The following is a 26332-nucleotide window of genomic DNA, read 5'->3' as shown; positions in this document are numbered from 1 at the left end:
CAGCCTCTTGCCCAACTATGTTCACCTCTGGCTCCAAAAAACCAAGATGGTGACGGCTGATGTGTCAAACATGAGGCTTCAAAACCACAAACAAATGGGTGACGTCACTGTAGCTACGTCCATTCCTTCTACAGTCCATGGTAAAAAGTGACGAGGGCAGCGTTTTACCCAAAGTTAAACATTTTTCAAATCTGTGTGACCAGAGAGAAAACAGCAACATGCATGGCTTAGTGAAGAAAAGTGAAGACGCTCAGGGCCTCATAATGACACTGAGGTTTGTAGCAGAGTGTAAACACACAGCACTCCTGAGTCTCATTACAGCGCTGGCCTCAGAAAAAACAAGCATGAATTCACGATAGCTGCGACCTCCACACTGAATTTCAGCCTGCTAGGGCAAAAACTGTGACCACCAAACAGTGGAGACATTTTGTGAAACCGACAGAGCGAGATAGAGCTGCTGGTCGCAGCTTCAAAATGCTTTGGATGACACACAACACTGCCAGGTAGATTTAGTTCATCCAGAGATAACATGAAGATTTTCTTCCCAGCGACCAATCAGCTGCCTGAAGAATAAGATGAGTTTAGTTGACCAAGATTTTCTTTGACTGACAACAGCCCTCTCCAATTAATGAAGTTCAGTTTTTATTGTTCAAATTATTCATGATGGATTTCAGACAAACAGCTCAGACATAAATGTCTTGAGCAAAGAACGTCTTTCTGAGTCAGATATTCTTTGGTTTTATCAGATCAGTTGGTGGTTAGCAGTTCACAGTATTACACCATTTATGTTTTGACAATGATTTGTATCTTATCAGTGACCATAGTGTTGTGTCACCTAAACGTATCAGTTAGGAGTCACTGATCACATCAACAGTCTGAGGTCTTTGTTTCTGTCACATTCACTGACTCAACCAACTCTTTTCTTTTCTTTTTTGCTTGCAGCTGACAGGTGCTGGAATGACAGCGGATGCCTCCACCAGTTACCGTCTGTCTGCGCCAGGAAGAGAAGATGATTCCCGGACTGACACAGAGACATGAAGAACCCATTAAAAGCACAAACACTTGTGTTGTGTGCATGCTTTCATATACATCTTTCTTTACACCAGTAGCGTAACATCATGATGATAGGCCCCAGTGCAAATATTTTTTCTGTGCCCCCCACCCCCGCCCTAAACACAAGCGCACGCTCGTGCTTACTGCACACACACACACACAAACACCCACACCCACACACACACACACACACACACTTGGACACACACGCACAGCCATTCGAGAGAACTGCTATTGTCACCATGTAGGCTAACGTTACACGTGACTGGCCACACACTCATCCTGCAAACCAGCCTTTCAGCACCACGGACAGCGGCCGAAGCTCCATATCAACACTTATCTAACAGCCTGTCCTGACCTGGGCTCAGACTACCGTGAACTATAGCATTGTATGTAATAGATCAAATCCAATAAAGAATGCTTTACATTTTCTAAAGAGAACATTTACTTTAAGGGTGGCGAAAACTAGGAATCAACCCAGACAAGGGTTACAAGACAGTAGGTGCACATTTTTCCAACATATGAGGTTACAAGTACATTGCCATAGATTTAAATCCAACTAATTGCACTTCATAACAAAGAGAAGCTGTACTCACTCATTAGAAGCTCATCTTACGGGCCTTGCGCTCAGCAAAGTCATTTACGACGCTGCTCAGTTCCAAAGTCCTCGCTCTGCTGTTCTCAATAGAGAGTATAGCCAGTCCACTGAGGGCCGAATTCACAAAAGGATTGCGTGGCTTTTGCGGCCGCTAAACCGGTAAAAATGGAGCAAACAGATACGGTCTAATTCACAAAGCACGTGCAGAGGGTGAAATGCTCCACTAACTGCACTGCCAAGCAGATTGCGTCTCAGTGCTCCGGTGTTATTTGCACGTATTTAAATGAGGTAATATGCATATATTTGGTGCAAAAATTGCCCCTTTCTATGCAAATGAGCCTCACTGATAAACAACGTCTAATTCACTAACACCAGCGCTAACAGCCACACGCAGTTTGAGTGAAGTAAATAACGTCTTTAGAAAGCTGGTGCAAACTGGGCGCTCCTCTGTGGAAGCCTCTCGCCCAGACTTTCCAGTGATCGTGGCAGCAGTGATCGTCTGTTAAATCAGTCTGCAAATAATATTTTGACATTATGATTATAATCATTATTACTCTAATGGCATCCGAAGATACTGATGCGTTGAACAGGTGACAGTCTGCGGTCGTTCTCTAAACGCACTTCTGTCACGCACTTCAAAAGCAACTTTCAATCATTTATTTTACAAAACGGGGAAGCAAACGTGAACAAAAACGGTTCCATAATTCATATTAAATTCAAAAGATAACGAAAAAACAGCTACAAGTGAGAGGGAATAGTGATAAAGTGGTCAAACTGGGTCAAATCCACAGCCTCAACCCATCCGACACTGTTAGACTGACTCACCAGCAGACATCACTACATGAGGGTATACAGTCTTCAGTACTTTGCCAAACAAAGTCTGCCATTGTTCTGCCACGGTGTTCTTGGTGCAAAGCCAGCATTTACACTTATTCTTTGTGAATTCGGCCGTCTTTCTTGTCCCATGCTGCTCCTTAAATAAGTCTTTATCAACTTGAGCTGTAGGACAATGAGCGCTCTGCAGTCGCGACAGTGACAGTTATGGTGAGATATAACAGTAATGCAGCATAAACATCAGTAAATGATGCTGCCATGGTGCTGTTTTCCACAATTAGCATCTTAGCCAGATCCTTCACAGTTGTTGTTTTGCTATTTCAGACTTAAAGCAGGCTCTGAATGCAAGGAGTTGGTCGGGGAAACTTGAGGATAAATCCCTGCTGCAGTGGTCCGCGAGGCGCCGTGCGTCCTGGTGAAGTGCGTCAGTGTACCTGAGTGGATAGCGTGGAGTGGCAATTCTAGACAGCTACCTCCCACTCCTCCCACAGTCCAAAGACATGCAGATTGGGGACTAGGTTAGTTGGTGACTCTAAATTGTCCGTAGGTGTGAATGTGAGCGTGAATGGTTGTTTGTCTCTATGTGTCAGCCCTGCGATAGTCTGGTGACTGTCCAGGGTGACTGTCCAGGGTGTACCCTGCCTCTCTAGACAAAACAGCAGCACTCAATTAACTCTCTGAGACCCACAAGACCTATTCTTGTCTTTTTTAGAAGGGGCAGTAGATCTTTTGGGGGAGACAGTAGGTCAACTGTATATGATATGTAGAAGTAGTGAATATCACCTGAGAGATGGAATCCTGAGGATTAATTCAAGATGCAGCTCAGTGCTATGTGTCCAGTTTTTCTAATCAAAAATTTGCAATAAAGTGCATATTTTGTGACCAAAGCTGTATGGGATTAACATGGGATGACCTGAACACGAGCTATATTCACAGAGCTGTCACTTTCTGTTTCAGAGCTCCACCCTGCATTGGAAAAGTACGTGCTTAAAACAACCAAAAAGCAAACAGAACAACGGCCAAGCATCAGGAGGAAGAAAACACTGAATTCATCAGGAGAGGCTGATAAAGTGTGTAAAAAACGAAAAACAATCTGTTCTGTGTTAAAAGTTACAGACAGGAAAACTCATCCCTGATTTAATATTCACAAACTTCCTGCAGTTATTGTGTTCAGTACTTTGGTTAATTGCACAGTTGTTATGTTGTTGTTAAACACTGAATATAATAAGAAATATCCATAATTATGTCACTTAGTCAGGGGTGGTTCAGTTTACTCAATGATAGAAAAGGTTCACAGCCTTCACTTCCTCTACTCTGTTTACCGGTGTATTACAGCCATGTGTCAAGCGCAGTATAGGCTGCCAGCTTCCAATGAAACTATGCTTTGCATATATTCACTTGTTTGCTCGAAACCTAATTTACATTTCTTTTTATCAATATTTCAGAAGTTTGTTTAAAATCGACAGCTGAATGGAAACATGACAGCTGTGAGCAGTTTCCATTAGGACTGCTTTCTATGGAAAAAAAAGTATTTTAAAAGGATGCCAGCATGTCTGTGTATCATCTGGATTAACAGAGATGGAAGTGCTGTTGTTTGTGGTTCTGAGTCCCAAACATAACACTGTTAACCTTTGCAATGGGGTGGCAGCAGAAATTTCAGCGATCACAAACCTGACGCTTGACACAACTGAAGGAATATGAGAAGTTGTTTTTGTGTAATTCTGGTGAACTGACCCTTTGACCCCTCCTGTGGAGCTGATCAGGGCGTCGAGGTGCAGATGTGCAGAACTGTGTCGGTGTGCAGGGTGTAGCTGATAAAGGGTGCTGATGATATTTACTCTGTGCAAACAAAAGTTAAAATATTAAACAAGGATGTTGTCTCAATGGGTTTCATCTCCTCTTTGACAATGTTGTCAAAGCTTCAATGCAAAGCCAGGGAACAGATCCAAAACAATCAAACAAGTGAGCCACGTGTCAGGACATTACCACCATCATACCACAAAGTGTAGTGTCAGGGCCATATCCAAGGCTCATTAGTGGTTAAGTTGAACAGATGTAAAACAACACACAGGAAACAATGACAGTATCATCATTAGTCAAGTTACATTCAAACACAGAGCAAATTTTAACTGAATGTCCAAAAGAAACAGCAACAGAAAATACAAATTAATGTCTGTTTCCATCCATTAGTGTTGTGTGAATATAAGAGGTTGGTTAGTTTGACTCACAGGATGTAGACTGTGGTCAGAAGCCTGCCATTAGCTGCCTATTTCAGACACAATTCACCTCACATTCTATTTACATGTTGTCTGTTCTCAAAATCCCCATCACTATGTGAAACAACAATAACCTCTGAGCTAACAACCTACACACCAGTGACGGCCAAATGAAAGAGCTACAGGCTACAATGAGGCTAGAAACAGAGTTCAAATGACGTTTTTCCAAACAACTTTTTATGTCGGGACACTTGGATCACTACGGACGAGCAGTATGGAGATATTTTATGGTTTCAATTATGTGTTTTTTGGACGTTTGAATCTGAGGCGCCGTCAGCCTCTATTAGGTGGAGTTATGTTGCTACCCTCTCTCCCCTTGGATCTCCACACGTGATGTGAGGACTCTAAAACTTCACCTGAGCCTCCCTTGGCATATGGGTGAGTAGATAATGGCTGAATTTACATTGTTGGGTGCACTATCCCTTTAAAGACATGGAAACAAGCCAGAGCATTTTTTCCCTATAGCAGAATGATAATCTGTGATTCCAGACCTTTGTCTAGTGCTGACACAAACAGCACTGTGGAGATAGGTCTAGCTATACGTGACACTGCTGCACGAGAGACAGGTCTGTGTTTTCTGATGGAGGTGGTAAAGTTGATGGTTTTTGCCCTGATTCCAAAAAAAGACAATATTCCTTCTAAGCTGTTTACATGACTAATGAAAATAAATACTCTCCTATTACTCAGGTTTACATGTCCTTATCACATGCCTTTATCACATCAATCACGTTGCATCTTGGCATCAAAACAGGATTTTAAAAGTTTCCTACCTGTAGTGGACCTGTTGGTCCTGTCAGACAGTGCGAGCACAGCCTCTCCCTTTCAATTCTTCAGCCATCTTCTTGAAAAGCTCAGTGTTGTGATATTTGCATATATCCAAGAACCTGCTCATATCCAAGTCTTTTATAATGTTATAAAGTAGGTGTGTTTATTCTTCCTACCAGAAATATGGGCTTTTCTTTTGGCAATGCATTTCCACACGAACCTTGGAAACTGTTGGTTTGTTAACCGACAACAGGCTGTGTGTCGCAAACTGCAGCAAAAATCCCAACTGAGATGCATATTCTGAATGTGCTGTTTACATGTCCAAAGAATGCTCTTAAAACCTGAATAACAGCAGCAAATCCCACATGTCTGAATTGGAAAATGCTTAATCTGAAAAGACACCAAATTTGGAATCTGTAAGAGGATGTTCTGTTTACATGACCCGCATCAAGTTCAAAATATTCTTGCATTACAAATAATAGTGGAATTTTAGTAAGCATGTAAATGTACCCAGTGTCTTCCATATTTGCCAAATGTAAAGGATGCCTTCCATTTTGTCAAAGCGAAACAAGTTGTCCCGTCATATTAATTGTAATTTAAGACAAGTCCTAAAACGTTTAGCTGTATCTGTTAATATTAGCCGTTAATATTTAACTGTTTACAGCTTGCAGGTGGCAAACTGTCACCCTTCAAGCCTCCAAAGTAAATAGGAGACTGAGAGGTGATGCCAGTTGATGCACTGACCAGCTGTAAATCTAATAACCTTTTACAGATGGTTAACCCATCATCATTTAGGGTGGAGTAAACTGATGTACTTTAAACATGTTTTATGATTGATGGATAGATAATTCACTGTATATAAGAGCTGGTCTTGGGCTTGTTCAGCATCAACACTCAGGCTGACACTGAGAAGGAGGAAGAGAAGATAATCCACCAGAAGGTTTGCTTTGCTTTATTTCTTTACCTCTTTTTATGCCTCCGTGCAGGCATGTTATGTTTTTTGGGTCCATCTGTCCATCTGTCTGTCCATTCTCATGAATGCAATATCTGAAAAACACCTAGAGGGAATCTCTTCAAATTTCCACTTGACGTCCACTTGAACTCAAGGATGACCTCATGAGAATTTGGTGGTCAAAAGTCAAGGTCACTGTGGCCTCACAAAACATGTTTTAGTCAAGAGTTCATATGCTAATTATGACAAAATTTCACACAAACGTGTAACACAATAAAATACCAAAGTGATGACATTTTTAAATCCAAAATGTCAAAGGTCATCTTCACTGTGACGTCACAATTCAAAATTCCAGTTTTATGTTTCTTTTTTCTCTCATTCAGAAGAGGACAACAGTCACTACAGCTCAGCTGTTTCAGAAGTTTTACTGACATGTCTGTTTTTCTTTGTTGAAGGTAATTATCAACTTTGAGATCTGCATCATCTCCACGATGAAGACGCTGACTGTGTTTGCACTTCTTTGTGCTATGATGGCATTGACCACAGCTGCTGGTGAGTGTTAACAATGTGTGTGTGAGCAAAACGACAAACATAAATTCTGTGCATCTGTTTATATCCAGCGACACGATGGAAATAATCACTAACTGCTGTGTTTAACTGTTCAGCTCTGTCCGAGGTGAAGGATGAACACGGGACAGTGGAAGTCATTCAAGAAGGTGAATCCATATTTCCTAACTGCTTTACACTTTGTCTGGAGACTCAATATTACCTCATCTCTATTTGTCTTCCTCAGGAGAGCATCACGTCATTGAGAGATCAGCATCTTGCCCCGGTGGTTGGAATCTGATTAATGGCCGCTGTTTCCTCTTTGTTCCACGAACCATGACTTGGGCTCGAGCTGAGGTATAAGATGATTTGGATTTGTTGCTTCTAAATTAAGTTTATTCTGTTTGTTTGCACTTTTACACTTGGTAACTTGGCATCTTCTTGTAGCTTTGGTGTTCTCTTATTACTCATGTTTTCTTTCTGGGCAGCTATGTTTTACCTTTTTTCTCTCCTCTGTAGTTAAACTGCCAGTCCATGGGTGCAAACCTTGTGTCTGTACATCTAGCTGAGGAGTATCATGGGATTACAAAGATGATAGAAGATAAAACTCATGGGCATCCACAGACATGGCTTGGAGGCTCTGATGCTGAAGAGGTATGTCATGTATCATTCCAAAAAATGATTGAGTTTGAATGTTCGTTCTCTAAATCGAGATCCCAGAAATATGACATCATGTGGTATATATGTCGAAATTAATCAAGAGTTTAAACTGGAGAGGTATTTGTGGCATGAAAAGCAAAAGTGCATACAGCATATTTATAATTTTAGAGTAAATAACAGCAGAATTCCTAAAGTCAGTGGAAGATATAAAGGACTGGATAGAAACCTCTGGACTTTAGGACCTTTAGGACTTTTTAAACAAACCAAACTCAGTCCTCTTAAAGTGCACCAAAAAGTGGACCGACAGAAAAGGGACTCAGTTCTTTTTGTGTTCACATTGTCAGTTAATTTGAAAGAGGACTCAGTTCTCTTTCTGGTCAACTTCAGCTCTCATGGTTCCTCAGTCCTCTTTCTATTCACACTATAGGCTGTGTACAATATATATTTACATACTTTTGTTTTCACTGCAGTGCTGTTATGACACCCTTCGCTTTCAGATGAACTTAAAATTGAAGGAAACCCGTCATGTTTCTGTGCACTGTAGACTGTTGCCGTTTGATGTATTCTACATCCCACATCTGGAGACGTGCAGTATCTTCTGTGGACCAAACCACTCCTTGTCCTGCATTCTTGCAAGTGTTACAGGTCAACGTGGTTTTGTCTGTTTTTTCAGGCATCCCAGTGCAACAGCTTGAGATCTAGATGGCTAACTACAATGGCAAAGAGCAAAGAGAACCGGGAGTGCTTTGTGCTCACAAGGCACAGGTTAAGTGAACCACACCGCAAACTTGAAGTGAACCAAACCCAGACCACCTCGGGTGATTTCACACTTGGTTCTTCTCAGCCCTCAAAACGGACTCAGAGTGGTGACTCTGCATTTTTTGCGCATATAGGGAACTCAGACCCCTCTGAAGCAAACTGAACCGTGGACTTGAAGCGAACCAAACTCAGACCACCTCCCGAGGTGGTCATAAGAGAGAAAGATGTGGTCATTGAAAGCAGTTTACAGTAAACCACAGTTTTGTCCAGTGTCATCTGTTGTCTCAACTGTATGAAGATATTTGAAATAAATGAAGTCAGTAGTGAGAAATGCATTTCTAACAAATGGTAAAAAGAATTTAATTTAGTTTACATGGTGTCTTTTAAAATTCATCATATTCTAATTTATTCTGTTTTCCAGGAGGGTGTTTGGCTCTGGAATGATGGTACACGTTTCAGCTTTTCATACTGGTGCAGGGGGGAGCCGAACAATGATGGGTGGCAGCACTGTATACAGATGAGTTATGGAGGTAACTCATTCAGATGATAAAGTACTCGTGGTGTGGATGATAACAGCTATATACATGTCAAAAATGAGATGAATATAAAAAATGCATCCATCAATTCTTGTGAGTTTTGTTGAATCATTAAAGGAAAGAGAGAGCACATACCTCTGCAAAGGCTGAACATCCTTCTCCATTTGTTATTCTATTAGATAATACAAAATGTTGAGGAAGTTGTAGTCTGCTTCAAAATATATACAGTGCGAAACAGTCACACTCATGTCCTGTGTTTCTGTCACATGCAGATAACAAATGCTGGGATGATACAAAGTGTCACTATCACCTATCTTCTGTCTGCGCCAAGAAAATCTAATGATTCCTGGTCTGACACACGAGGCATGAAGTCCCTGTAAGCAACACAAACTGGAGGATTGTTTAAGTATGTTTGCAGACTCATCTGTCTTTATGCCATCAGTTTCATGTAACCTGAAGGCTCTGTATCACATTTCTTATTTGTCTTTGCTATCGCTGTAACGCTACTGAAGGAATGAAGCGACAAGTGACATAAACAGGAGCTGGACTGTCTCTGAGGCCTTGTGCCTTTAATGAGAGCAGACTGAATGTGTTATGAAAAGAATGCTTTTAGCACAAATCTACATATATTCTGCAAAGTAAACTCTTCTTTCTTGTCTTATGCAAAATTAAAGGCTCAAGCATCAAAACAAACTGGTCTGTGTTTTTAGTCTCCTGTTTAAATCAAAGATGTCTGGATCCTCCGGGCTGATCCAAACATTGTTTCATGGTTTTCTGTCAGCTAAACAAATGAACCTTACTGAAATCTGCAGTTTTGTCCTCCTCAGCCTGCTTCTGTTGCAACACGGCTCTCCTTCACAACAGCATACGCTGCAGCAGTTCGCTGCATATGCAAGTAAATATTTGTGTGTGTGAGTGTGAAAAGTGGTTTGGCTGTGCTGAGTTGCGACCTATCTCCTGTACGTGTCAGCGCAAGGGAAAGGTCACACACAAATTATCATTCTGGAAAACAAATGATCTGGCTTGTTTCCATTTCTTTAAACCGATTACAATTGTCTTGGGTGGCACAAAGCCGAGGATGCAGTGATGGTGCCCACTAGATGGCGCTCTTGGCTTAAAGAAAAAGGTTAAAGGAATGGCAATTTTGTGTGAATTCAACCCTTTGTTGAAGAGGGTGCCATCTATTGGTCTCGGAATATAAAGACGATGCTTCACGAGGCTTCATTTGACCATCACTAGCAAGTAGGTTGTTAGCTCGGAGGTTGATTCTGAACACACAAATAGAAATTAAGATGAATTCTGTCTGAAATAGGCAGCTAATGGCAGGCTGATAACCACAGTCTACATCCTGTGAGTCAAACTAACCAACTTCTTATATTCACACAACACTAATGGATGGAAACAGACATTAATTTGTATTTTCTTTTGCTGTTTTTTGGACATTCAGTTAAAATTTGCTCTGTGTTTGAATGTAACTTGACTAATGATGATACTGTCATTGTTTCTTGTATGTAATTTTACAACTGTTCCACTAAACCAGTAATAAGCCTTGGATATGGCCCTGACACTACACTTAGTGGTATGATGGTGGTAATCTCGTGACACGTGGCTCACTTGTTCGATTGTTTTGGATCTGTTCCCTGGCTTTGCTCGGAAGCTTTGAGAGAACTTCCAGCGAAGAGAGGAGACTTATTAAGACAACATCCTTAATAAATATTTGCACAGAGTGAATATCATCAAAACCCTTTACCAGCCACACCCTGCACATTGACACAGTTACGCACATCTGCACCTGGAAACCATGTCAGCTGGAAACCATGTCAACTCTAAACTTTCCTACTGTGAAAAAAATATATGGATGATACAACATGATGAAAGTTTGTGTGAACGGATTTTGTCACTCGTAACTTTACTCTATGGCCTAATACTATTTAGTGAATATAACCATGATCCAAGTTGTGGAACTACAGTGCACGTGATGGTTTGGTGCATGTAAACAGGAAGTCTTCTGTTGCATGGAGTGGTGATGAGATAGCTGTAGGATATAACTTTAGTTTAGACTATATTTGTTTAAATTTTGGCACCTTGGCAACATTACGTATGTTGAATTACAACTATGACTACTTTGATACTAAAAAAATGTAAAAACATGATTATTCTCAGGCAAAATATGGATTCTGGTGCACACTGCAGCACTCAGGCAGTCAGGGATTTATTGCCTTCAACTATGTGCTGTTGCTTCAACTGTTGATGGTGTTGATAAACAGCCAAATCAGCAACCAAACTGCACTGATTAACTGAATGTAGTTTCTGGAAAGAAAGACATCCTTTGCTCAAGACAATTATGTCTGAGCTGTTGTCAGAAATTCTTTATAAATAATTTTTTTTATAAAAATTATATTTATTACTTGGAAAGTGTAAAAGAAAAAGTATCAGAATATTTGTGGGCTGCAGTCAATTAAAGAAAATTCTGGACAAAATTCTGCTTTTATTTAAACCAGCTGATTGGTCGATGAGAAAAAAAAAATCTTCATGTTATCTCTGGATGAATTACTTGACAGTGTTGTGTGTCATCCAAAGCATTTTTTTTTTCTTCTGAGCCCAGTGCTGCAATGAGACTCGGGAGTGCAGTGTATCTACACTCGATTTTGTTTCTGGTTGCAGAGTTGAAAAATGTTGAACTTTGTAAAACGCTGCACTCTTCACTGTCACTTTTTACCATGAACTGTAAAGATAATTAATGACCACGTTTGGCCAAGAAGCCGATTCTGTTGAGGAGCAAGGGGTGGAGCTGACTGATGAGCCAAGGGCACTATCAGCAGACCCAAATTTGAGGTAATTACTTCGAGGTGTTCTTGAGATATTGTGTTCACGAGAGTAAAATGAACAAGGTCACAGAGACCTTTGACCTTTAACCACCAAAATCCAATCAGGTCATCCTTGAGTCCAAGTGTACGTTTGTTCCAAATTTGAAGAAATTCCCTTGAGGCGTTCTTGAGATATTGCGTTCACAAGAATGGACAGACGAACTTACATATGGACACATGGACAACCTAAAAACATTATGCCTCTGTCCAGGGCTACTGCCAGTGCAGAGGCATAAAAAGAGGTAAAGAGAGAGATAAAGGGAAGCAAACTTGCTGGTGGATTATCTTCTCTTCTTCCTTCTCAGTGTCAGCCTGAGTGTAGATGTTCTAAATCCCAAGACCAGCTCTATCCATCACTCATAAAATATGTTTAAAGTACATTGTTATGGAGGGACGGGTACTTCCTGGATATTACTTTGGCTGGCTGAGTAACCCTCTAGATATCACTTAGAGAATATGCTGGAGACTTAAAGCACCTATGTTGAGAGGAAAAGGTTCATGTCTCTTTACCGATGATGGAATGAGTAGTGTTACCAGTGGTCAACGGGGTAGATATTCACGCATGGCATCACTCTTGAACAGCCACCGTACACGAAAGAGAGAAGGGAAAAAATGAGAAAACTGAAAACAGTTTCCACACCGTTAGTAGGCAGGGTTTCCTGGTCTGGTCTACAGGGGCTGTGGTGTATTCCGCCAAGCAACAGTGACAGCCTCCTTTTCATCCTCTTGACTTTTGCACATAAATCAATTCACTCCACTCCAGTTGATGGTGGACTAACCATCTGTGATGAGTTATTAGATTTATACCTGGTCAGTGCATCAACTGGCATCACCTCTCTGATAAAGGCACGTGATGAGGACATGTTAATCAGAGTGAGCATGGCTGCATGTAAACAGGAATATTAGCAGGATGATCAGTTTTATCAGTCAAGTAAACAGTCTTCGTAGGAATATTGTATCTTCGTGGAATAAGGGCAAATAAAGGAATATTATGTACATGTATCCACCGTCACTTATTCTCGCTATAGTTTCTTCCTCAGCAGGGGTTCAGTGTCTTGTTCAGGACACTTAAACATCTGCAAAGAAGGAGGTGAGGATTGCTCCCTTTACTCTGTGACTTGTAGATGCTGACAACCCAATCTACCTCACAAACCACAACCATCAACTTTACCAGCTCCATCAGAAAACACAGACCTGTCTCCCATGCAGCAGTCTCACGTAGCTACACCTATCTCCACAGTGCTGTATGTGTCAGCGCTAGAGAAAGATCTGGAATCACAGATTATCATTCTGCTATAGGGAAAGAAAATGCTCTGGCTTGTTTCCATGTCTTTAAATCACAATTGTCTTGGTGCCCACGAGAGGCACTCTTGGTTTAAAGAAAAAGTTCAAGGGATGGCAAGTCCAACACGTCCTCATCCCAAATCGTCACATATGATGTTTGTCAGTGGACTTTAACATCTACATATTAAGTGCTACGTATCCGTTGGTGCTTTTGATGTATCAGAGTGGGGAAAAGGTTTAGGAAAAAACAGTAGGAAGCATGGCTCTGTAGGAAGCAAACACCGGCCTTCTGGGTCAAAGTCCGGGGTTTGTTTGACCCACCCTATAGAGACTTTCCCAATGGTGTATCATACCCATGTGGTATCCAGCTGCATTATGAACCGATATTGTCTGGCCGCATATCATACTGTCATGATAGGTGCCATCCGGCCACCGGGCAGAATATCATACCTCCATGAAAGGTAGCTTTTGGTTTCTGACGCCAAAATCGCAGACAAAGCAGCTGTATTTGATGACTTCACACTGCAGGTCAGTGTGCTTTCAACCCTTTGTGAAGAGGGCGCCATCTATTGGACTCAGAATATAAAGACAATGCTTCACGAGGCTTCATTTGACCATCACTAGCAAGTAGGTTGTTAGCTCGGAGGTTGATTCTGAACACACAAATAGAATGTGAGGTGAGCTCTGTCTGAAATAGGCAGCTAATGGCAGGCTGATAACCACAGTCTACATCCTGTGAGTCAAACTAACCAACTTCTTATATTCACACAACACTAATGGATGGAAACAGACATTGATTTGTATTTTCTGTTGCTGTTTTTGGACATTCAGTTAAAATTTGCTCTACATTTGAATGTAAATTTGACATATGATGATACTGTCGTTGTTTCCTGTGAGTTATTTTACAGCTGTTCCACTAAACCAGTAATAAGCCTTGGATATGGCCCTGACACTTTGTGGTATCATGGCGTGTCTTGATATGGCCGACTTGTTTGAATGTTTTGGTTCTGCTCTCTGGCTTTGCACTGAAGCATTGAGAGAATTTCCAAGGAAGGACTGACATTTATTAAGACAACATCTTAGGTAAATACTTTAATCTTTGTCTGCACAGTATATAAGAACTGGTCATCATCTTCATCCGCACATCCTCACAGGGTCCGCTGAATCTACAGACACTCTGAAAAGAAGAGAAGAAGAAGAGAAGAGAAGAGAAGAGAAGAGAAGAAAGTGCTGCAGCAGGTTTGCACCAAACTTTATCATCTTCTGACTTTTATTCACAGGACTGACAGTCAGTACGGCTGTTCCCTAAACAAGTCTCACTAACACGTCTGTCTCTCGTAGTCACCGTCACCATGAAGATGCTGATTGTGTCTGCACTTGTTTGTGCCATGATGGTTCTGACCAGAGCTGCTGGTGAGTATAATACATACGGTACACATGTTAATAAACACAAACAGTCCAAGTCAATAACTGCAGTGTCAAACTTTCCAGCTCCTCCAGAGGAAACTCCTCCAGAGAAAACAAGTGAGTGGCTTTAAGATTTTCACTTCAGCAGAATGTGGTTGTTATGATGCTCTGCTGTGATGACTTCACCTGTGTTTAATGTCAATGAGCAGTTTCTCCTGATAAAAGCTTTGTGTCAGATGCTAATGTAACTTTATCTTATTTTATATCCTATTACCTTATATTGCTTTTTATTACTCATATAGGGCTATGTTATGTATTCCAATGTTTGTATTCTGTTGCAATTTTTTTATGTTTATGTTAATGTTTTATGTCTGACCAGAGCTGCTGGTGAGTGTAATACATACGGTACACATGTTAATAAACACAAAGGACTCTAGTTTCGCAGACCGGGCGCGGTGGGGGCGCAGCACACCTGCGCTTCGCCAACTGGGTGTGGCCAGGTGGATTTTGCAAGTTTGGCACACCGTGTGCGCTGGCGCAGCTACTCCTCTTTCCCACCTCTGTCCCTCCTACCGGCGCAAGTCGGAAAGAGGGAGGAGAGAAGGCGTGGAGTGGGTTTTACACACATCACATCAAATGAGCCCCCCTCCTCGCCCTTAAATGCGCCGCGCGAAGGTGTAATGAGACTTTACTCAATTCGCCATGGCAGAAGAGAGCAGCAGCGTCAGACGGCCAAACTTCTCCCAGGAGGAAACTGATGTTTTGGTCCGGGAGGTCCAAGCTCACAGTGTCCGAATATACGGAACTGCGAGCAGACCTCCACGGGCTGATGATGCAAAGGTAGCCTGGGAGGAGGTCACCACAACTGTAAATCAATGATGCGTTTCTCTCGTGCGCGCGCGCTCTCTTTCTCTCTCGCAGTCTCACTCTGTTTCTTTTCTTTTGACTTTTCTAAGATGACAGATGCTGAATATATACTCCCTATCTGATGCTGTGGCTGTTTGTGGTTGGCTGAGAGGGATGTGAACTCATTAGTTTGCAGCTGTTTAATCAAATCAGGTTGGGTTTCCATTACGCGTGCCAAACGTGCCAAACGGTGCCAATCCCCTTTGATGTGACATCAGATGTGACGGGACAGTCGATATAGAGATACATTTATGTGCTAATTGCAGATAGTTGCATTGAATAGGGGGTTTGTGGCTATTTATTGCATCGTTAATGTGCCTGATATTCTGGAAACCTGCCTGTGAGGTTTTGGTGATGTGCGCACTGTCCGCCGGTCAGCCAAACTACAGCTTACACCGGCTGCGCTCCCCCTGCGCTGACAGTAGACCTGGTTTCAGATGGCGAGCTTTTAGCGCACCTTCGGCGAAGCCTTTTGGCACGAAACTGTCACTGCGCTAAACTGGATCTGTCGACACCTCCCCCTGCTGCGCCGCCACACCCATCTCAGCGCACCTCGGTCTGCCAAACTACCAAACTGAGCGTGCCTCGGGTTGCGCTGCTCGAAACTAGGGCCCCATTTAGACGACAACGATTTCAACTGAAAACGGTAAACTTTAGTTGCGTTTTGGCCGATTGTTTACATGACAGCGGCGTTTTGGGTGCCTGAAAACGCAACGATTTGAAAACGGGTTCCAGAGTGCAATGTTCTGGAAACGGCAGCATCTCCGTTGTCATGTAAACGTGCAATATGCAGTTCCTCTGAAAACGGAGACTTTTCGCACATGCGCATTACAGTTCCAGTCACTAGGCATGCCGACCATCACAACAACAATGCTGAGCTCTGTTTGCGCTGCTCGCCCTGTTGATTTGAAGTGAAGTGTAGATCTGTTACTGCAGCAACTCCACCTCGTCGTCCATCCAGACAAAGTTATCTGTGCATGCTTTCGCCATTGTGTCTTCTTTGTTTTGGTTTGTAATCACGACGTTGGAGAGGAAGGCGCTTCAGCGCAGGCGCATGGCGTCATGCCGTGGTGTTGCTTTGCAAATTTACACTGCCACCCATTCGCCTGGCGTGCATACTACAGCGTCGTTTCCAGTAGATTTTGCGGCTCCGTGTGAACGAGGATCGTTTCAATAACGTCGTCATATAAACGCAGAAGTTTTTTAAAAACGCGAAGGACAGACTGTTCCGTTTTTACTGAAATCGTTGTCGTATAAACGGCCCCTAGCTCTGCGCAGGGTTCGCCACCCTGCGCCACCTGCACTGCGCTAGGAAACTAGAGCCCAAACAGTCCAAGTCAATAACTGCAGTGTCAAACTTTCCAGCTCCTCCAGAGGAAACTCCCCAAAATGAAGCAGGTGAGTGGCTTTAAGATTTTCACTTCAGCAGAATGTGGTTGTTATGATGCTCTGCTGTGATGGCTTCACCTGTGTTTAATGTCAATGAGCAGTTTCTCCTGATAAAAGCTTTGTGTCAGATGCTAATGTAACTTTATCTTATTTTATATCCTATTACCTTATATTGCTTTTTATTACTCATATAGGGCTATGCTATGTATTCCAATGTTTGTATTCTGTTGCAATTTTGTTATGTTTATGTTGTATATTATATTACATATTAATTGATGATGTATTGTTATTTTGTCTTGTTACGTAATATTGTGTTATGTTAAGTCACGTATATTATATTTATGTTGTGTCATGTAATATTATGTCATGTTGTAGCTTCTTCGTGCCATCAAAATGAATCTATTTAATATAGTATGGAGACTTTCCCTGGAGACCCCACATTAACCACACTCTAATGGTTCTCCACAGAGAGTCACCTGGTCAAGAGGTGGTTCGTGCCATCGCTCTTCAAAAAGTTGATAGCGATAAAAAAGCTGTTCATCAAAAAGTTGTTCGGGCTAAAAAAGTCATTCGTGCCAGTCAAGTGGTGCGTGGGACGAGGAGCTTGTCCCTGGGGCTGGTCGGAGTGCAAAGGTCATTGTTACCGTTACGTTTCAACACCTATGACCTGGGCTAGTGCTGAGGTAATGTTGGTGACTTTGACTCAGGGGGCTTTTACAACAAGCTCATTTTGTTTGCATAGACATGGGGTACGTCCCAAGTCTCTTATTTTATACTACTAACTCCTTACTTGAACCGGAAGTCGTTTGAGCTCCGCCATCTTTAAGGCCGTCTCATGTCTCTTATTCCTGCCAGTAAGGAGTTAGCGTTAGGCGTTAGGAGGAATCTTTTAGGTGCGATGAGTAAGGTAACATGAGAGGTTCCTAACAGGAAGTCTTTTTCAGCTTGAGGCCATGACGTATAAATACCCGCCCCCTACATCTATGGGGTGCCGTTTGTAAAGTGTCTCACGCTGAAAATAACATCAACATTTTGCCACATTTAGCTTCAAACAATGTTTAAAAAAGTATTGTGATTTTTTTAACGTCACCTTTTACCACATTTACAGCAATATTTGTTAACTTAGAAATATATTAAATAGTTAAATCTAAATATTAAATGTGGCACCTAAATGTTAAATGTTAAATCTAAATGCTAAATCTAAATCTAAATCTAAATGTTAAATCTAAATATTAAATCTAAATCTAAATCTAAATGTTAAATCTAAATGCTAAATATAAATATAAATATAAATGTTAAATCTAAACATTAAATCTAAATCTAAATCTAAATGTTAAATCTAAATGTTCTGGGTGAAACTAAATATTTAGCTAATATGCAAATTCACACTGCCGGTCACCGGAAGTACCAAAATAAAAGCTCGAGATGGTCAGACTGTTTATAGAATCAAATAACGAATTAAAACCAACTTATCGGGGGAAATGGACACTTGAACATACATTAGCGTGATAATAACTACCTAAAATAACAAGAAACGTGTTTGGAGAAATTTTATTTGATGTGTACTTTGAGTTGTTAGTGTCCCTTCGGAGGGAATCACCTTGTTGTTTACAAATACTTCCGGGTAGAAAACCAGCAGAGTTTAGCAACATATATATATGCACATCTCACGTTTTTCACGTCACTGTATCACTGTTTAGACTAATCTGGTGTTTGTGAAGCCTATAAACACTATGACTGAACAAACATTACTATCACGTTCTGAAATTAATAACATGGTTATCGTAGATTAGCGAGGCTAACTGTTAGCTGTTAGCCCCGTTAGCGGTGTCTGTAATGACTCACTAACTCTAAACGGTCCGTGAAGAAAATATTTTTTCCAGCGGATGTCTTAGTTACAACATGATTGAGCTAACTGGAGTAGTTTCATGTCGTATCCGACAACGGGAGACATTTAACAGATGACGTCCTGATAGCTTTGCTGCTGCTGCTGCAGCCACTGGTGCTTTCTAGACATCGTGATTTCCCAAAACTGAATAAGTACCACACATCGCAACACAAAACTGCTTTGCTAGCTCAATCATGTTGTAACTAAGACATCCGCTGGAAAAAATATTTTTTTCACGGACCGTTTAAGAGTTCATGAGTCATTACAGACACTGCTAACGGGGCTAAGAGCTAACGGTTGTTAGCTTATCTTAGGTTGTTAATCCCTCCGAAGGGACACTAACAACTCAAAATACACGTCAAATAAAATTTCTCCAAACATGTTTCTTGTTATTTTAGGTAGTTATTATCACGCTAATGTATGTTCAAGTGTTCATTTCCCCCGATAAGTTGGTTTTAATTCGTTATTTGATTCTATAAACAGTCTGACCATCTCGAGCTTTTATTTTGGTACTTCCGGTGACCGGCAGTGTGAATTTGCATATTAGCTAAATATTTAGTTTCACCCAGAACATTTAGATTTAACATTTAGATTTAGATTTAGATTTAGATTTAATATTTAGATTTAACATTTATATTTATATTTATATTTAGCATTTAGATTTAGCATTTAGATTTAGATTTAGATTTAATATTTAGATTTAACATTTAACATTTAGGTGCCACATTTAATATTTAGATTTAACTATTTAATATATTTCTAAGTTAACAAATATTGCTGTAAATGTGGTAAAAGGTGATGTTAAAAAAATCACAATACTTTTTTAAACATTGTTTGAAGCTAAATGTGGCAAAATGTTGATGTTATTTTCAGCGTGAGACACTTTACAAACGGCACCCCATATACATCTGGCTCATTTGAACGAGATGGCGGAGAAACAGCGCAAGTGTACCTGTTACATGCATTCTTTGCAATGAAACGCTGTAATTCACATGCCTACGTGACTACAAAGAGTAACGTTAATGATATTTCCTGCAAGACTGTCATGTTGTAATTAAGTTTATTTCATTTACAACCCGTTGCGTTGTTCAGCGGACTGTCTGTGATGTGTGGCTGTTAAATGTGCAGCTGCTCATGTCCAGAACCACACGTGTTGATATAACACCACGCACGCACACACACACATTTGCCCATCATTAATTATCCTGCATGTCATGTGAGTGGAATAATGGTTCATAGCCTGTAGGTAATATTAATTAATATTATTACTTTCATTAATGTTGTTGTAAGCTACTGTCATTACCGTCTGTCCTGCACCTCTCTCTCTCTCTCTCTCTCTCTCTCTCTCATTGTGTCATGTGGATTACTGTTAATTTATCATGCTGATCTGTTCTGTACGACATCTATTGCACGTCTGTCCGTCCTGGAAGAGGGATCCCTCCTCAGTTGCTCTTCCTGAGGTTTCTACTGTTTTTCCCCCGTTAAAGGGGTTTTTGCGGTGTTACGGCTTTGATCAGCGAATATAATGTGACTTGGGATGTACACCAAACGCTGGCTCCGTTATGCAGCAGATCCAGCTGTGCCGCCCATAGGTGCCGCCGTCATCAGAAAAGGATGTCGCTTCACGTGACGCTTCAGAGTAAGGCCGTCTCATGTCTCTTATCAGCAATCCTCGCTCCTCACTCCTAACTCCTGACTCCTTAAATGTTTTCCTAAGTGGGAGGGACTAAACAGTTAGGTAAGGTGGCTAGGTTAGGTGGTTAGCAGTAAATTTAAGGGACTTGGGACGCACCCTTGGACATTTGGTGACCTGGGGTCTTCATTCTTACTTTCCTTGACAACTCCTCTCTGTCCGTCTGTCTCTCTGTTTGTCTTCACTGTAGAAAAACTGTCAGTCCATGGGTGGAAACCTTGCGTCTGCTCACAACATCCGGGAGTACCATGCCATTCAGGATGTGATTTTCAGAGCCACTCGTTCGACTACACTGACATGGATTGGAGGCTGTGATTTAGAAAGGGTATTTTATTCATCATTGCACAACTTGGAAATATTACACACCAAATACATATCTTACTATATAATGACAAAAACCCTGTCAGTGTGTGTGTGTGTGTGTGTGTGTGTGTGTGTATGTTCCACGTTTTTCTCCTCACTGACTTGGTCAATCCATGTGAAAATTTGGCACAGTGGTAGAAGGCCATATGGATTTTTACTAAACTTGGTAGATATGTAGAACAGGATGCCTCAAGGTGACTGGAGAAATTTAACTCTAATAGGCAACTGGGTGGCGCTATAACAACAGGAAAACGCATATAATTACATTTTATACTACATTATATATCTGTTATATTTCAGTTTAATGTGAGCAAACACTATCATTACTATCATTTATTATTATGGTCAAGCTGTTATAAAAGATGGTATCACATTACTCTTACATGAACTATACTTTTGTGACTTTGCAGTGACTAATCACACCACTATGTCACTTCACTTGAGACAGTATGTACAGGGTACTGTGGGCACAGGTGTCTTGTAATTTTGGTATGAATTGCCTTTGTATAGTTTGTTGTTTCTATTTATATTCTTGGTTTTATTTATAGAATCTTTTTTTTTTTTTTTACTTTTTTCCCGCATTTTCCTCCTTTAATTTTATGTAATATTTTGTTTTACTCTTTCTTCCAGGAGCATTACTGGTTCTGGAGTGATGGCACATCTTTCAACTACCAGAGATGGTGTGATGGAGAGCCTAATAATGGTGGTGGTGCAGGGCAGCATTGTCTGCAGATGAATTACTCAGGTAAAACAACATAGTGCTAACTGTAGCAGTGATGCTAATGATAAAATAGGAAGGAATACAGTGAGCTAACTCAGAAATATATCGTGCTGACATCTTCTGGTCAGTTGGTTGATGTGCTCTTGCCCCTCCAAATTCTCATTGGTCGGACAGTCACTGGTGTTACTGTCATAAGACTGTGTGTCGACCAAAGCATTTTTATGGCTCTGTGCCAGCAATAGCCACATCATTAAGAGCCGACCACTTTGAGTGACAGACTGTCTGATGATAGTGTCCTCGGCCTCTCAGTCAGATCCACGTACCCCTCACTCACACAGCGCCAGCCTCTTGCCCAACTATGTTCACCTCTGGCTCCAAAAAACCAAGATGGTGACGGCTGATGTGTCAAACATGAGGCTTCAAAACCACAAACAAATGGGTGACGTCACTGTAGCTACGTCCATTCCTTCTACAGTCCATGGTAAAAAGTGACGAGGGCAGCGTTTTACCCAAAGTTAAACATTTTTCAAATCTGTGTGACCAGAGAGAAAACAGCAACATGCATGGCTTAGTGAAGAAAAGTGAAGACGCTCAGGGCCTCATAATGACACTGAGGTTTGTAGCAGAGTGTGAACACACAGCACTCCTGAGTCTCATTACAGCGCTGGCCTCAGAAAAAACAAGCATGAATTCACGATAGCTGCGACCTCCACACCGAATTTCAGCCTGCTAGGGCAAAAACTGTGACCACCAAACAGTGGAGACATTTTGTGAAACCGACAGAGTGAGATAGAGCTGCTGGTCGCAGCTTCAAAATGCTTTGGATGACACACAACACTGCCAGGTAGATTTAGTTCATCCAGAGATAACATGAAGATTTTCTTCCCAGCGACCAATCAGCTGGCTGAAGAATAAGATGAGTTTAGTTGACCAAGATTTTCTTTGACTGACAGCAGCCCTCTCCAATTAATGAAGTTCAGTTTTTATTGTTCAAATTATTCATGATGAATCAGTTAGGAGTCACTGATCACATCAACAGTCTGAGGTTTTTGTTTGTGTCACATTCACTGACTCAACAACTCTTTATTTTTTTTCTTGCAGCTGACAAGTGCTGGGATGACCTCCAGTGCACCCGCCAGTTACCGTCTGTCTGTGCCAGAAAGAGATGATGATTCCAGGTCTGACACAGAGACATGAAGAACCCATTAAAAGCACAAACACTTGTGTTGTGCGCATGCTTTCATATACATCTTTCTTCACACCCTCAGTCTCACATGTGAGCTGAGTTTGTCTTTGCTATCGCTGTAACGCTACTGAAGGAATGAAGCGACAAGTGACATAAACAGGAGCTGGACTGTCTCTGAGGCCTTGTGCCTTTAATGAGAGCAGACTGAATGTGTTATGAAAAGAATGCTTTTAGCACAAATCTACATATATTCTGCAAAGTAAACTCTTCTTTCTTGTCTTATGCAAAATTAAAGGCTCAAGCATCCAAACAAACTGGTCTGTGTTTTGTCTCCTGTCTTTATCAGAGATGTCTCGATCCTCCGGGCTGATCCAAACATATTTTAATGGTTTTCTGTCAGCAAAAAGAAAACAGCTAAATCCTTTCCTTACTGAAATCTGCAGTTTTGTCCTCCTCAGCCTGCTTTTGCTGCAACAAGACTCTCCTATACGACAGCATACACTGCAGCAGTTCACTGCATATGCCAGTAAAAATGAGTGTTTGGGTGCAGAGAGTTTAGACACTGAGGTTAGAAAAATGCTCCCACTTTTTAAACTCAGTGAGCAATAGACCCAACACTCATGCATTCCTCAAACCTGACACTGTTTCATGTGCACGCATCAGTGAGCTGGGTTTACATCTGTCTCACACAACCTTTTATTCAAGAAGCAAAAGTGTCCCATTGTGACCAGAGATGCAGTGGTGTCATGGAGAACAAACACAGGTATACCTTTTTATTGTCAGGCCGTTTACACGATACCACCTATCAGCCAAAAACACGTTGGAATATATCCACTTCCTCCTTGTTCACCTACCCATCTACTCAGTAGTCCACCCACCTCACCAACCAGCACCACACCACTGCAAAGATGACATTTATTATGGTCAAAAAACTTCTTTTTTTCCAACTAAATTCTTTGACCACCTTAAAACATTCCTTCATATCTGTAGGCATGAGGACTGTATGGAGTCAAACTTTAATGGTAAAGGAAAAAAACAGAATAATTAATTGAAAAGTGCATCTGAAGAAAGATCAGTTTTTTATTTTAATTTTCCTTGTGAGAACAAACAAATTCCACCAGCGGTTTAAATGTGTAATACGAGTCATGTACAGATTTAAAACAGTAAAAACACTTGACTTACTGTCAATAAATTTGTAGTTTAAAGCTGCTGTATCAACATATTCTTTAATTAACAATGGATTAAATGTTTAATTTTAGACGAAAGAGGTTGCTCATGGTGACGAGCCTGTGTGTTCAAGACTGAGGTGAGAGCGGATCATGCAATGTCCAGTAAGTCCCGCCCCTGTCATCAACTCTTTGGGAGCGTTCTGAATTGAATACCTGTTGTTTTTACCCTTCGTAGGTGCTGTATGTTCTGTTGCATGCAGGATGCATACAGTCAGGCCATACTACTGTCTCATAATATTACACCCTGAACTTTGACCTTCTTGCTCATATATCCATTACCTTGAACAACCTGGGGAGCTCTGCTGTTGTAACTCTGTGACGTATGAAGTTTAACTTTTAACTGCATACATTGTAGATTCTGACATTATGTTCACAACAGTAAAATACAATTTGCATTTCCCTACCAGTGCTGTTTACAATTAATATTGCTGTTATTACAATTTGACTGGGCATCAGTTAGTAGAACATGCTGGTATTTCTGGCATACTGCATTTGACATGCTATATTTTGGGACAAACCAAATCTTTTTCTGGCATACTAAATAGTATGGCAGTCTGGGTACTGGAGCACACAGTGAGTGTGGCTGTAGCTCTTCAGTGACCAAGTTAATGGTGTGAAAGATGTCGAACACCACGTTGATCAGTTTGTGAGTGCCCTCCAGGAAGCTCATTAAGTTCTCTTGTTAAGTTAATGTAACCTTCATTATATCACCTGGGAACTGGGAAACCAGAGAAAGACACCAATGTGGCTCCACCAGTGACGTATTTCATCCTGCACGACCACATGGAGTCCATCTCTGTTTTATCAGTTTGTTCATGTTAGCAATAAGTCGTTTTCTTTAATACTCAAACAGAAACTATATGAAAGAGTCTGCTAGATAATACAATGTTACATAGATATTTATAGATCAGATAATATTAACGTATCATAGTTCTATCTCCACTGACATAATAGTATGAAAATAACTGACAGTACGACAGCAATAATAGCAAGTGTGTTGCTCCAAATCCAGCTGGAAGAGAGCAGATCCATGAAGTAATCATCTGAAATGATAAAACACAGAACAGAATGACACGTTTTAATCAAACCAGACCCAAACTGTGTAAACCAGCGACGATATATTTTACTCAGTAAGAACTCTTTGTAACCTGGAACCTGGATGTGTGTCTCTGTGGTCTGGTTGATGTTCCTCTGTTGGACTCTACAGGTGAAGCTGTTGCTGTGTCTCTTCTCCACAGTCACTCTGCTGCTGACAGTATAGAGGTCATCAGGACCTCTGACTGTCTCTGTAGGTCCAGCAGAGAGGAGCTTTCCCTCACCGTCCAGCCACAACACCTCAGGCTCTGGATGCCAGCCTGCAGACTCACACTGTAACACCACACTTCCGTTGTAATATGATCTGATGTCTATGATGGGCGTGAAGTCAGCACCTGATGATGAGAGAGGAGTATGTCACTGTTGGAGCGATGGTGTTTTTATTGAACTGGGCTGCAGAAGAAAGACACAATTTGGTTCTGTATGACCAGAGAAAACAGAGATAAAAGGGCTGTGGTATTTGCTTTTGCTCAAGAGATATAAAACCTACAACACCAGACTGATAAATGCCCCGGAGCTTTGGTGTTTTTCCTCAGGAAAAATTATGGTGGCCTGCTGGTAACAAACAATCTCACTGGAAACACAGCAATGGGTTGCCACAAAGCCCCCCCATGTTTAGTGCCTTAAAAGCTGCTCAAAATTCAATGATGTGTGCTAAAAAAACTGCAAAGGGTTGTTAAAAAACACCCACATTTGATGCCTAATTATCCACTGGAAAAACAGTGATGGGTCGCTACAAAACACCAACTTTTGATGCCTAAAAAGCTGCTTGAAAAATAGTGATGGGTCACTCCTAACTCCTCCTCCTCTGACTTTATATTGCAGCTGCTGCACAGCAATTTCCTTTGAGTCGAATCAAGTTCTATCGTACCTTTTCTGTCTTGTCTAAAAAGCTCCTGGAAAAAAAACACCCACATTTGTGCCTAAAAAGCTGTTGGAAATTCAGCGACAAGTGCTAAAAAAAAAACCCTCAAAACTCAGCAAGGGGTCATCACGAAACACCCTAGTGTAACAGAGTTAATGTGTTACTGATTCCACTTGCCATCACTAACTGTATTTCTGTCATCACTGGAGGTGCGCTACATTTAATTTATTATTATTTACCTGCCTGTTAAGACACCTGCCTTATATAGCAACATTATGCTTTCGGAAGGACTCGTGTTTATGTTTGATCCTTGCTGTGGCTGTGAGACCTGATTGAGAGATATTTTCCTGTGTTCACGACCAGATACTGTATATGCCAATAAAGCAGCATCAGAGTCTGACACTGACTGGCCCTGTCATCTGTGAAACTACACAACGCATGTGATAGTACCAAACTGCTA

The 26332-nt window shown here is 41.2% G+C and overlaps 2 protein-coding genes across 2 annotated transcripts; both read left to right on the top strand.

Annotated features, from left to right (window-relative positions):
- Positions 1 to 6420: 6420 nt before the first annotated feature.
- On the top strand, positions 6421 to 9672 carry LOC125883985 (ladderlectin-like). Its single transcript, XM_049568678.1, has 7 exons — positions 6421 to 6466; positions 6934 to 7030; positions 7144 to 7194; positions 7272 to 7381; positions 7544 to 7678; positions 8865 to 8973; positions 9252 to 9672. Exons 2-7 carry the CDS (start codon positions 6970 to 6972, stop codon positions 9317 to 9319), a joined length of 534 nt encoding a protein of 177 aa, XP_049424635.1. The 5' UTR covers positions 6421 to 6466; positions 6934 to 6969; the 3' UTR covers positions 9320 to 9672.
- A 4659-nt stretch (positions 9673 to 14331) lies between these two features.
- Positions 14332 to 22997, top strand: LOC125884257 (type-2 ice-structuring protein-like). Its single transcript, XM_049569155.1, has 8 exons — positions 14332 to 14369; positions 14472 to 14543; positions 14622 to 14654; positions 16809 to 16841; positions 17301 to 17515; positions 20604 to 20738; positions 21407 to 21521; positions 22599 to 22997. The coding sequence occupies exons 2-8, from the start codon at positions 14483 to 14485 to the stop codon at positions 22664 to 22666; spliced, it is 660 nt and encodes a 219-aa protein (XP_049425112.1). The 5' UTR covers positions 14332 to 14369; positions 14472 to 14482; the 3' UTR covers positions 22667 to 22997.
- The last annotated feature ends 3335 nt before the right edge of the window (positions 22998 to 26332 follow it).

Source organism: Epinephelus fuscoguttatus, linkage group LG23 (genome assembly GCF_011397635.1).
Source record: "Epinephelus fuscoguttatus linkage group LG23, E.fuscoguttatus.final_Chr_v1".
NCBI classification, from domain to species: Eukaryota; Metazoa; Chordata; class Actinopteri; order Perciformes; family Serranidae; genus Epinephelus; species Epinephelus fuscoguttatus.
Note: the sequence above shows the minus strand (reverse complement) of the source record. Positions and strands in the feature narration are given on the sequence as shown.